At 40.3% G+C, this 13,183-nt stretch overlaps 1 protein-coding gene across 1 annotated transcript in view; it reads right to left on the bottom strand.

The window, feature by feature from the left end:
* LOC309569012 (uncharacterized protein) overlaps positions 1-13,183 on the bottom strand; it is a gene marked incomplete at both ends in the record, with an annotated part of 150,319 nt that overhangs the window by 64,271 nt on the left and 72,865 nt on the right. Inside the window, 6 exon segments of the mRNA XM_082274772.1 lie at positions 5,138-5,251; positions 7,563-7,586; positions 8,283-8,423; positions 10,104-10,247; positions 10,332-10,421; positions 10,947-11,054. Of these exon segments, the coding sequence (XP_082130898.1) occupies positions 5,138-5,251; positions 7,563-7,586; positions 8,283-8,423; positions 10,104-10,247; positions 10,332-10,421; positions 10,947-11,054 (621 nt within the window).

Raw genomic sequence — 13,183 nt, 5'->3', positions numbered from 1 at the left:
CATCTCTGGGACATTATGTTTCGGTCCATCCAACGCTACCAGGTTTCACCTCAGTCTGTTCAGGAGCTCAGTGATGCCCTGGTCCAGATCTGGGAGGAAATACCCCAGGACACCATCCGTTGTCTCGTCAGGAGCATGCCCCGACATTGTCAGACATACATACAAGCACGTGGAGGCCATACAAACTACTGAGGACCATTTTGAGTTGCTGCAATGAAAGTTCAGCAAAATGGACTCGCCTGATGCATCATTTTTTCACTTTGATTTTTGGGGTGTCTTTGAATTCAGCCCTCTGTAGGGTGATCATTTTAATTTCCATCAAATCATGTGGCATCCTTTCCTTCCTAACACATTACCCAGTCCATACCAGTATAGATCCTAACACATTACCCAGTCCATATCAGTATAGATCCTAACATATTACCCAGTCCATAACAGTATAGATCCTAACACATTACCCAGTCCATACCAGTATAGATCCTAACACATTACCCACTCCCTACCAGTATAGATCCTAACACATTACCCAGTCCATACCAGTATAGATCCTAACACATTACTCAGGCCTTACCAGTATAGATCCTAACACATTACCCTGTCCATATCAGTATAGATCCTAACACATTACCCAGTCCATACCAGTATAGATCCTAACACATTACCCAGTCCATACCAGTATAGACCCTAACACATTACCCAGTCCATACCAGTATAGATCCTAATACATCACCCAGTCCATACCAGTATAGATCCTAACACATTACCCTGTCCATACCAGTATAGATCCTAACACATTGCCCAGTCCATACCAGTATAGATGCTAACACATTACCCAGTCCATACCAGTATAGATCCAAACACATTACCCAGTCCATACCAGTATAGATCCTAACACATTAGCCAGTCCATACCAGTATAGATCCTAACACATTAGCCAGTCCATACCAGTATAGATCCTAACACATTAGCCAGTCCATACCAGTATAGATCCTAACACATTAGCCAGTCCATACCAGTATAGATCCTAACACATTAGTCAGTCCATACCAGTTTAGATCCTAACACATTACCCAGTCCATACCAGTATAGATCCTAACACATTACCCACTCCCTACCAGTATAGATCCTAACACATTACCCAGTCCATACCAGTATAGATCCTAACACATTACCCAGTCCATACCAGTATAGATGCTAACACATTACCCAGTCCATACCAGTATAGATCCAAACACATTACCCAGTCCATACCAGTATAGATCCTAACACATTAGCCAGTCCATACCAGTATAGATCCTAACACATTAGCCAGTCCATACCAGTATAGATCCTAACACATTAGTCAGTCCATACCAGTATAGATCCTAACACATTACCCAGTCCTTTCCAGTATAGATCCTAACACATTACCCAGTCCTTACCAGTATAGATCCTAACACATTACCCAGTCCTTTCCAGTATAGATCCTAACACATTACCCAGTCCATACCAGTATAGATCCTAACACATTACCCAGTCCTTTCCAGTATAGATCCTAACACATTACCCAGTCCTTACCAGTATGGATCCTAACACATTACCCAGTCCATACCAGTATAGATCCTAACACATTACCCAGTCCATACCAGTATAGATCCTAACACATTAGCCAGTCCATACCAGTATAGATCCTAACACATAACCCAGTCCATACCAGTATAGATATCCAGCGTGAGATTTTTCCCCATTGAGATCTGATGTGTTTTCAAAGTGTTCCTTTAATGTTTTTGAGCAGTTAACTTCAGCACAACTTATCTCTAGTCCTGTTTAGTCCTAATATTAATAATTGCATTACAGTATTGCATCTAACCACTAGAGGGAGTGTTTACACTACATAACCATCTGTCTGATTCTAAAGAAGGATCATAAATCTCCATGCACATTGAATTAGAATAATATTTGGTAAAAAGGAAAACGGTATGAAAAAACAATGTGTGTAAATGAAAACTGCCAGAAAAAGGCAGAGCCACCAACATTTTAATTAAATCTGTAAGGCTGTAAACAACTTTTAAAATGGCATTAACATAATAAACATATATGGGATTTTAGTGATTTGGATTACATAACCTCATACACAAATCCAAACTATATAGGAAACTTTAAATTTGCCCTTCCAGTGAAATATGGACAATCAATGGCAAGAAACTTGTATTTTGATAAAAGCAAGAAAATCATTTTATTACATACAAAGTTTAAAAACAACATACAAAAACCACACAAAAAAAATGGGAAGGATTGATAAATGATGTGGTTGTAAAAAGCTTAGTATTAAAAAATCAGTCTACGGGTTTTGCAGGGCTTCTACTTCATCAGGACTGTGGATAAAGCTTTTCAACACAGCTAGTGGGAGAAACGAAGATCCATCCCCTTCCCTCTACATTACAAAGAAACCATTGTAATTGTTGGAATTCTGCTATGTCCCCTTACATGGCCTGTGAGAGGTCAAACAGTTCCAGAGGAAAGAATAGTATATCAAAAGTACTCAGATTCTCCGAATTGTCAGCTCTAAGGAGTACTACCAGTCTGGGGTTCACTTAAAAAAAAATTAGCCACCCAAGGGGAAAGGAAAACCAAGACGTTAGAACTCTGCAGCCCTTAAAGGTGTATCCTCAAGCAGACATGCCCATGGATGGCCCAAAGCAATGTCCCCCAAACTGATGCTGTACCTCCCTGTGATTCACCAACCATCAACAACCAACTATTACACCTGTTTCTGTGTTTCTTTGTAATGTAGAGGGCAGGGGACGGATCTTTGTTTCTTTGTCAAGCTGTGTAGAAAAGCTTTATCCACAGTCCTGATGAAGCAGAAGCCCTGCGAAACACGTAGACTGATTTTTGAATACTATTGTGTATGTGGTTTTAAACATTGTATGTAATGAAATTGTTTTCTTACTTTCATAAAAATGCAAAAAAAAAGTTTCTCACCACAGAGTGTCCATATTTGACTGATAAGGCCTATTTAAAGTGATAGTAAAGGCTTGTTGTAGTTTTTTTTTTTTTTTAAATACCAAACATGTCATTCTTACCTGCTCTGTGCATTGGTTTTGCACAGAGCAGCCTGGAACCTCCTTTTCCTTCATCCCCCAGTTGCACGTCAGGCCCTTCCCTCTAGACTTGTGCTTGATGAAAAAATAATTATTTTGTTTCATTTAGATATGTTAATCTTACATAGTAGCTGAGGTTGAATAAAGACAATAGTCCATCCAGTTCAACCTGTGTAGGTGTGTGTGACCGTAATCATCTCTCATACCCCTGAATGTTCTGATCCTTGAGATGTACGTCTAAGAGTCTTTTGAAAGCCACCATACTTCCCGCAGAAACCACCTCTTATGGTAGAGAATTCCACAATCTTGTAGCCCTAACAGTAAAGAACCCCCACCGTTGCCTGAGGATAAAACGCTTTTCCTCTAATCGCATTGTATGCCCTCGAGTCCTCACGCTTTTTTTCTATGCTGAGATCACCATTGAGATATTTATAAATTGCTATCATGTCCCCTCTCAGGCGTCTCTTCTCCAGGGAGAATAAATCGAGTGATTGTAGCCACTCTTCATAAATAAGGTCCTCCAATCCCCTAATTAGTTTAGTTGCCCTTCTCTGGACTCTCTCCAGCTCCAACACGTCCCTCCTGAGGACTGGCGACCAGAACTGGACAGAATACTCCAGATGCAGTCGGACCAGAGTTTTATAAAGTGGAAGGATTATAGTTTTATCTCTGGAATACATCTCTTTTTTTATGCATGCTAATATTCTGCCGGCTTTGGCAGCTGCTGCTTGACAGTTTCGTTATTTAGTTTAATTGATGTGGTTGATTTGTTCAATTCGTATTTAGGATTTGTATTTGGAATTCACATTCGGAATTCGTTTTATATCTTTTTCAAATTTTCTTCGAATTTACTGTTTTTTTTTTAATTTGAAACTTTTGAATCGATAAATTTTGAATCGGTCTAAATTGAAATTTTTTTAAATTTTTGTTTTTCAGATTCAAATGTGGCAAAGTGAACTAACAGAAGAAAAATCTTCATCAAATGATTACAATGACTTTTTAAATCATCTTTGGCTGAACAAAAACTGCATTATTTTAAAATGGTACCCTAAAAACACGCACAGTCTTTGATTTTAGAAATATGTTTACAGTTCGATTTCGACTAGAATTCAATGTAAAATTAGATTCAAATGTCAATATGAATTTCCAAAATTAAGATGACTTTTATTTCACTATTCTGAGAATTCAGTAAACCTCATTTATACTGCAATTCGGGTATTCAGATATATCCGAATCTCCGAATAAGGCAAAATTCATCTGAATATTTATTGAAAACTAAACGAACCGCACATATCTACTTCCCTACTGCCAAGTGCCCCTACAGAAAGCAGCTTGCTGTGGGGGCACCCGAGCAGGGGCACTCCTGAGCTGCAGTTCTGCGTGTCCATTCACACAAAGAGCCGCGGCTCAGCCCTTCCTCCTCTGTCTGTCACTGGCTGTGATTGCCATTGGCTCCTGCTGCTGCCCCAGCCAATGAGGAGTGAGAGTCCCCGCAGAGCCATAGCTGTCGTGCACAGTGCTGGATCGCAGTGGGGCTCAGGTAAGTATTGGGGGGCTGGGGGGGCAGGGCAGGAGAATTTATACCTTCATGCATAGAATGCATGAAAATAAAAAATCTTGATCCTTTATAACCACTTTAAAGCCCCCCCCCCCCCCACACACTTTGAAGCATGTATAACAGATTCACAATGGTGGAAATAGGAGTGGATTAGAAGATCATAAAACATTTTTTATTTTTATTTTATTTTTTATTTTTATTCTTTCATTTTATTTTTCATTTTTCATGAGGACTTTTAATACACATTTAAGTTGTGTGCATTTTTTTATTTATTTTTTTTAATGTATAGTTGATAAAACCCTATATTTCTGCTTAATAATTTTGTTATTGTTTTTGCATATTGCATGGTTATTGGTTTAGACGCTTTTTTAGAAAGAAGCTAGCACCTCAACACTAATCACTAGACAAAAAAAAAAAAAAAATGGATGGAATTCTGCTTTAAAGCAACAACAGTATGGCTGAAATATTTGGTGACAAAATACCCCAAACCCCTTACCTTTAGTGGAGCAGTCAAACTTAAAATCGAATTCTGATCCATTTGCACTGTGAGTCAATGTGGAGAGGACACAGTTAGTTTTAGTGGCGCAGCCCCGAAAAACCATTGGTGTTCCTGTAAAAAAAAAAAAAAGAATTATATACAGCGTGAGAAATTAGGGCCACATTGGATAGGCAAAAGGCATAAAAGTCCAAAGCAAAGTCCTATTTAGATACACTAATGTCCTTTTTGTACAAACTTCTCCACCCATATATTCAGGGACGGGACGAGGGGTGGGCAGAAGGAGTTTGCATCATTGCCCTGGACACTGGATGACCTTGCCCCAGCACTGCATGCCATGGGATTTTTTTAGGAGAAAACTATGGCCTAAATGCGCTTTTAGAGGCAGCATGCAATATGCATAACTATTTTTCAGCTTTAATGACTACCAAAATAAAGAAATAGGTTATAGCATTATGTTCCTGGAATTGTAAAGAACCTTCGGACTCCTCCCGGTGTCCCCTGCACCTTTTTCTCCTACAGTTCTCCTTCTGAATTTAGCTACATATATCTAGAGGTTGCCAGAAGGAGGAAACAAAATTTTCAAAAAGTTGTCACAGTTTGTACATTTTGAGTGCCTTGGTGATGCCCCCTCCAATCCTGCAGCCTTAGGCACTGGTCCTATTGGGGTATTACATGCATGCACACATTTTCTGAGACCTGGATCATACAGGTAATGTTTCATTTTTGTCCTGGGCTACATGAAATGCAACACAAAAAAATGTGGCCCAATGGCCAACAAGTCCAACTGTTTTAAGCCCACACACCTCCTCCAATTCATGTGTGGATTATCCCACTACTGGGTTCAACAGCACACTTCAAACAAAACCAAAGAAAGTTCCCAGCTTAACTTACCAACCAGCCGGCAACCAACCAAATCATCCTGCCTAACAGCATGCATTAAAAACAGAGGTTTAGTTTGCACACATTTGCAAATACATTTGTAAGCTGCAAACCCAATTCACGGAACCCCAGTATTATCTTCAGTCCTAACTCTATACATTTTTAAGAGCCTCCATAGTAGAAGCACATTCAAAAAAATTGGAAATAGAGGACAGGTGAGCCTGGAGGGAGCCCACCCCTCCTTAAAGGCACAGGGGTGCACTGGACACCCAGCATATAGCAGAATTGCAGCAAAGATGGCCAGTGCGTCCCCTCACCAGTATTCCAACAGTACAAACAAATGTCCACTGACCCCACCTAGAACTAGCCTCCAAAGCAAGTAGCACAGGGAAGACAGAATAATTTGGTTGTTAGCAGGCTGGGGGCAGTGGCCATTTATTTGGACTGTTGAAATACTGGTGAGGGGGACACACTGGACTTCTGGCTCTCCTGGCTTGATTGGTAAGTTGACCTGGGAATTTTCTTTGGTTTTGCTTGAAACGTGTTGCCCTTCCATGTGCTCCTTGCTGCAAAGGCCATATAGGAGGAGGCAGTGGCTATTTGTTTGTACTGTTTCAACAGCACAGTAAAGTGTGTTAGAAAAACCTCAGCAGGTGTCACGCCTTAAGCCTCGTACACACACGTCGAAATTCGGCTGGGAATTTTCGTCCGACAAAATTCTGGTGTGCAGGCTATAAAATTTTTGTCCACTGTCAAAACACGTCCGATTTTCGTGTAGGCAGTACAGATTTCGACAGGGAAAAATCTAATGAGCAAGACTGGGCATGCTCAGAGATGAAAGAACACAAAGAAAGCAAACCAACACATGACATCACTTCTGAAGTAGAATTCTGTCGGACGACAAAATTTGTGTGCAGTCTAGAGCACATTCCAACCAACAGACACCACTTTGGACAACAGAAGAACGACCGGTCGGCTGAAATTAGTTGCGTGTGTACGAGGCTTAAGGCACTACATACATCTAATTCATGCCTACACTTTGAGTCATCTGAGGATGTTTGAGAAAATTGAAATGCAGAAGTATATTCATGAATAATCATCATAATATTTCATCTAATGAAACAATTATATCTCTTTTTATTACAAGCGTTCTATTGGGTGAATGGATCAAAAACCAGATAGAGTACAAAAGACTCCAGCCTCCCATGATAATACATTATCAATATGGAGCCACCAATTATGATATGTGGACATGAAAGACTTTAACCTTCAACCCCCTTAACAGAAGGATGATGTGCCATAAGTATCACCTAGTCCTAGAAGAAGGAAAAAAAAACAGACTGACTTGGTAACTGGGGATTTAGATGCAGAGAATCATGATTATTGTTGACAGCTAGATCCCCAACCACACCTACTTTGGTAAGCCTTGCCCCTGCAGGGCTGGTCTACCCTCTGCTTGAGCTGCAATAGTATTAGTAAAGAAATGCCCTTTGCTCTTTTGTTCTTTCTTTAAAGTAGAGTTCCACCCTAAAATTACACTTACCTCCATCTGCTTGCTCCGTGTCACCTGAAAAATAAATGGATAATTAAAAAAATTTTTTTCACTTACCTTGTTATGAAGAAAATATACTTACCTTCCTTCCTCTTCCTCTGTCTGCGGACTCATCCGCCGCCGTCACTTCCTTCCTGCATTGATTCCTGGGAGCTGAACGTCATCTCTCCCAGGAATCAATGCGCCTGCCCCGGCCCCGCTCGTCATGTCCGGTGCAGGCGCGTCATTCCCTGCTAAACAGCTTCTGGGCATGCCCAGAAGCTGTGCAGGGATGATGCGCCTGCACCAGAAGTGACGGTGGGGCTGGTGCAGTGCATTGTGGGACCAAAGAGGACGGAAGAGGACGCCGGAGAGGACGCCCTGACTTCAGCTGCCCACACCTGAGATGTAGATGCAGACAATACATTTTCAAGGTAATTATTTCTTCTAAAAGGTAAGTGCAACCCGGGACAGATCAGAGGCTAGCCATTGTGGAATGCACTAGCCCTGACTGTCCCGGGGGTATTTTTATCTCATTTTTTTTTTTAACAGGAACTCCGCTTTAAAATGAAGACAACTGTAGGTCAAACAGCTCAGCCAATTGTCCAGAATCTAAGAGGGCAGACCAGTTCTGAAGGGGCAAGGCCTACCAAGGCAGGTGTGGTTTTGGAGCAATATGGGCATGAGTTTGGATATCAGGGCAGGTTTTAGGAAGACAGAAAGAATTATTACCTGATACTTTTGCATTGTAGGTCAAACATGCTGTTTCATTACCAGTGCATTGCATGGTATCTTCAGCATCACACCAGTCTGAATTTTCTGATGCACAGGTCGGACATATCACTCCATTGTATGATGATGTTGGTCCTGTCACTATTAGAAATATAAGGGGAAATAAAATATTTATAATTTTATCAAAGAAATTAGAGACACATGTAGATGCAAATCAGTTTTCTCCAAATTTAGCAAAGTCTATGTGATATTGTGTGTTTGCAACCCCTTTGCCTGTAATCCTGTGTAGAAGTTTACTACTGAAGATGAGACAAAACTCTAAACAGATGCACAGTTAAGAAGTGGTCATAGTCGGTTTTCATTCTGTTGTAGTGCATCTTTAGAACAACTAGAGAAGGAAATGTAGCACCCTGTCCCATATAGGGATGCTATTTATATGTAATTATGTTGGGTGGTAGTCAGGCCAGATTGATTTATAATCTTTTTGTACTATTGGTTTTCTCCTAAATTCACTTTGTGGCCCAGTTTGGACATTTTGACTTAGGGATGTACTCACTTTTGTTGCCAGCGGTTTAGACATTAATGGCTGTGTGTTGAGTTATTTTGAGGAGACAGCAAATTTACACTGTTATACAAGCTGTACACTCACTACTTTACATTGTAGCAAAGTGTCATTTCTTCAGTATTGTCACATGAAAAGATAGAATAAAACATGTACAAAAATGTGAGGGGTGTACTCACTTTTGTGAGATACTGTAAAAGTGTGGTGGTGCATGGAGGTTCAGCTAAGACTGACTTAAGACCCATGAGAAAGCTTGAGATAGCCACTGGAAAAATAAAAGAGGGGGAAGGGAAAGCCCTTATAATGTAGTACAGTGACTCTAATATAGTTATTGTCTCAAAAAAAGTTAAATATAGGAAAATATATAAATTAAATATGACCTACACCTGTTTAGGTCATGGTGACCCTACGGGGTAACACACAAACTTAAATTGTTGCAGGTGGAGAATAATCTTTCTCCATGCAGGATAGAATAGGTCATTCTCCATGTCTCAGGGGTCTCAGTCCTGGATGCTCTGGCAGGTTCTCAGGTTGGTGGTGTACTAGGCCAAGGGGAAGAATTAAAAGGGCCCATTCAGTGGTGGTCCGAAAGGCAGAGGTGCCGATTTTTGTTTGACTAAGGATGGGTTAGAATCATCGGGTTTAACCCCTAGGTGCCAACAGTACACAAATATGCAGCCTCTTGGCAGGTGGGCCTTGGCACCGAGAGGCCGCATATCTGTGTACCAATTTGCAGACACAAATGTGCCGAGAGCGGGTGCCCTGCGAGCTCACGGCACAGTTACTGGCGGCTAATGGAAAGCTTCCAACCACTTTTTGCGATCAGGAGCTTTCTGGTCAAGTGACCTCCGCAATCACAGCAGTCACATGGTCATAAACCTTACCTCGCCTCCCGACATCTGAAACCCCTTGAAGGGCCGGGAGGTGGCAGAGCAAAGGGGTTAGCAAACATTAAATTGCTTTATTGCACAAATAAATAAACATTTTGTGGCTTTAAATTGCCACTTCCTCCGTTTCGAGTGAAGAACGGATGTTCATTGGTATGCCAGTGTGTGGTCTCTCCCACGTGGGTCTATTTTAGTTTATATTTAAAAAATGCACATAAAGCAATCATGTCTATGGCCACTCTTAAAAAGCCACATTATGCAATCAACACAGCGTGATATGTGCATCAACTCATGAACCTGATGATGTCATCATTACAGCAAATGCATCCATTGGGGTTATGTACTATTTGGCCACCTTAAATGATCACTTACACAAAGGTTCAGGTAGATTGCAGCCACTGGTTGAACAGACGGTGACCAGCTTTACTGTGCCATTGAGAAAGCTGAGACTGCCAGAAATCCCACACTGGTCAAGTGGTAGGCATGTGCTGTTATAGGTTTGAAAGCTGGTATTACCTGGATAGAACCAAGAAATATATTAAAAGTGAACCAGCGTCGCTTTACTCAGTAACATATTCTACATATATTTTAATAACTTACCCATAGTAGTTAGTGAGTGAACCCTTCCACATACAGTACCCTTGGGGCAGGTTGTATTGGTGTCCAGGCAGTTAGTGTTGCTGGAATTGCCTTATACAATACAAAGAATAAATATAAGAATAGCAACATATAATAATCAGTATCTAACTTGTCTGCTTTGTTTACCAAGCTAAATAGCTCAAGCTGAAATTTAGACACACAGCTGAGTGGGTCAGAGCAGTTATCTCTTTGATGTGTACAGTAACTTTCAATTAGAGATAGGGTGTCTGAAAGTGAACAGCTCCTGCTGCGATTTGTTTTTAGATACACAGAGTTCAAGGGCAATCCCTGCGTGAGTTAAATATTTATTTGTAAAACTTTTTTAAAACTAAAAACAACCGCTGCCAATTAATGATGCCATACAGGTAGTCACACATGTCAAAATGTTATCCTAGAGTCTTCATGTGGGGTGCTGAATAACTAGGGGAATTATGGGAATACAGAGATACATTTTAAAAATATTTTTAACAATTTAATTTAATTTATTTTAGTCATAGTGTTAAACATTGGGAAAAAAAAAATCTTCAGTGTCCTTAAACAAATCAAAAGAACCACAAAAAAAGGGAAGTAAAATACCTCCGCAATAGCAGCTTGGCTGGTAAGCTATGCTTGTTCCTTTGACAGAGTATTTTTGACTGCTGCAGGTACTTTGCTGGGTGCACCCTCGAATAGATGACACACTTCCTGGTAACAATAAATAAATAAATAAATCAACCAAATGTTCTACATCAATATTCCTTATTGTAAAGTTTCCTCTTGACAAGTGACGTTTAGATTAACTTATAATTTCCTTAACCCCCTCTGCTTTCTGTTGACCACATATGAAACAGTCTCTTAACCATCTGGTTGTGTAATCTTAAAATGAACATTATTATTATTATTATTAATATTATTATACAGGATTTATATAGTGCCAACAATTTGTGCAGCACTTTAATATATAAGGGGGGGGGGGCAGTACAATTATAACACAATTTAGCTGGAGATGGGGGAGGATTCCCTGAATAAATGAGTTTTCAAGGATTGCCTAAAGGCAGACTGGGTAGGAGCTGACCGGACATAATGCAGTAGGGCATTCCAGAGGATGGGAGAGATTCTGGAGAAGTCTTGGAGGCGAGCATGGGAAGAGGTGACAAGGGGGCTAGAGAGCAAGATGTCCTGGAAGGAGCATAGAGGAGGATTTGGGTGATATCTGCAGACGAGGTTGTCAATGTAGCTGGGGGCGATGTGTAGATGGGGGCTTTGTACGCTGTGGTTAGTATTTCAAATTTTATACGTTGGGCTAGTGCAACCAGTGAAGGGATGGGCAGAGAGGGGCAGCAGTCACAAATCGGTTAATAAGGTGTATCAGGCTATTACAATTCAAGTATTTAAAAATTCCTAACAGTATGCGTTCTTTAAAAATAGCTTTCTCTGACCTCTTTAACTGTAGGTACAGTGGAGTAATTCATCCTCCAAATTCACAACAAAGGCGCTCTAAATTTGTTTAAGTTGGTTGTTGTTGCTCTATTCCCCAGATCTACCTAGGATTGTGTTTTGTCTGAGATAAGAAGGCTAATTTGCTTCTGAATCACTGTTGGGAGGACAGAACAGCTGTCAAAAAGAACAGCTTGAACAGCATTTTTTCTATGACATTACAGGGGAATTTCTCCACAAGCCTGTAGCTAGAGAGGTCAGTTGTTTTAAGATTCCCATTCCATCACTTATACTTTTAATCAATGCACATGTAGACCACTGATCCTAGGTCAGATTTTGGTTACCATTCTGAGAAAGTCCATGCTCTGCTTTCTTACTGGGAACTAACATGATGTACTGAAATCATAGGCAATGTTATTAGCTCAGTCCAGTTCTGTCAGTGTACTACAGAACACCCTATATCTATGTTATGGAGAAGAGGAGAGCGGGAGGTTCTGCAATCCTAACATACTACCTATCCTAGGGTAACAGCGCCGCATCTCCATTGACGCAGTACATTGAGTGAGTGTTCTCATCGTAGGACAGGAAGTCCAGTTTAGGTAAAAATAAAGGAAAAAAGCCAAAAAACTTTAAAACAAATGCAGCTACTATATCGAAGGATGGTAATATGCAATATATTATATTTTGTAATTGGGTTTAGATGCACTTTCAAACATCCCAAACTTTCGGAATGGATAATGAACCCCACTGAAGTCTATAGGACCCAAATTGGAAAAATCAAAAGTGCCCATTTTGAGGGCTTTTATGCATGTAATTGGCAATACAAAGGGTGTGGGGATCCGCTTACTGCCCTGGAGGACATGTTTTAATGAACACAAAGTTTGTAAAAAACATAATTTTTAAATGAGCAGTGATTTACTGATGCTTGCAGTAAAATAATAAAAATGAAAAAATAATTTTAAATATATTGCCTGGGGGATCCCATTGGTCTGCCTGTAAAGTGGCATATCTGTACCATGTATAGAACCTGCTGCAGCAATAATTACATTTAAAAAGCCAAAAAAATGTAATTTTCCCTGCAAGCTTGCATTATTTTATAAATAACGGCTTGCTGAGCCAGTCTGTATGATGAGGCCACAATGTATTGCACTGGGAAAAAGATTTGAGATTTTTTAAATACATTCTGGTGTCTCTTTCGCAGACTTGGGATAGAAGTAACAGGTGCGGAAAAATTGGGAATTGCCTTCACACCGTAACCCTATTGTCAGCTGCCTTCTGCCTGACATCCCCTAACTGATAGAAAATTGTTGGCCTACCAGTCCCTGTATCCAATCAGATGTAGCCACTGTTCACATATTTTGTCAACTTTCAGAACAGACTGTGAAAAAATATAGCTA

Source organism: Pelophylax lessonae (genome assembly GCF_965119305.1).
Source record: "Pelophylax lessonae genome assembly, chromosome: 12".
Classification (NCBI taxonomy): domain Eukaryota; kingdom Metazoa; phylum Chordata; class Amphibia; order Anura; family Ranidae; genus Pelophylax; species Pelophylax lessonae.
The sequence above is the reverse complement of the archived record's forward strand: the minus strand, read 5'-3'. Positions and strand labels throughout refer to the sequence as shown.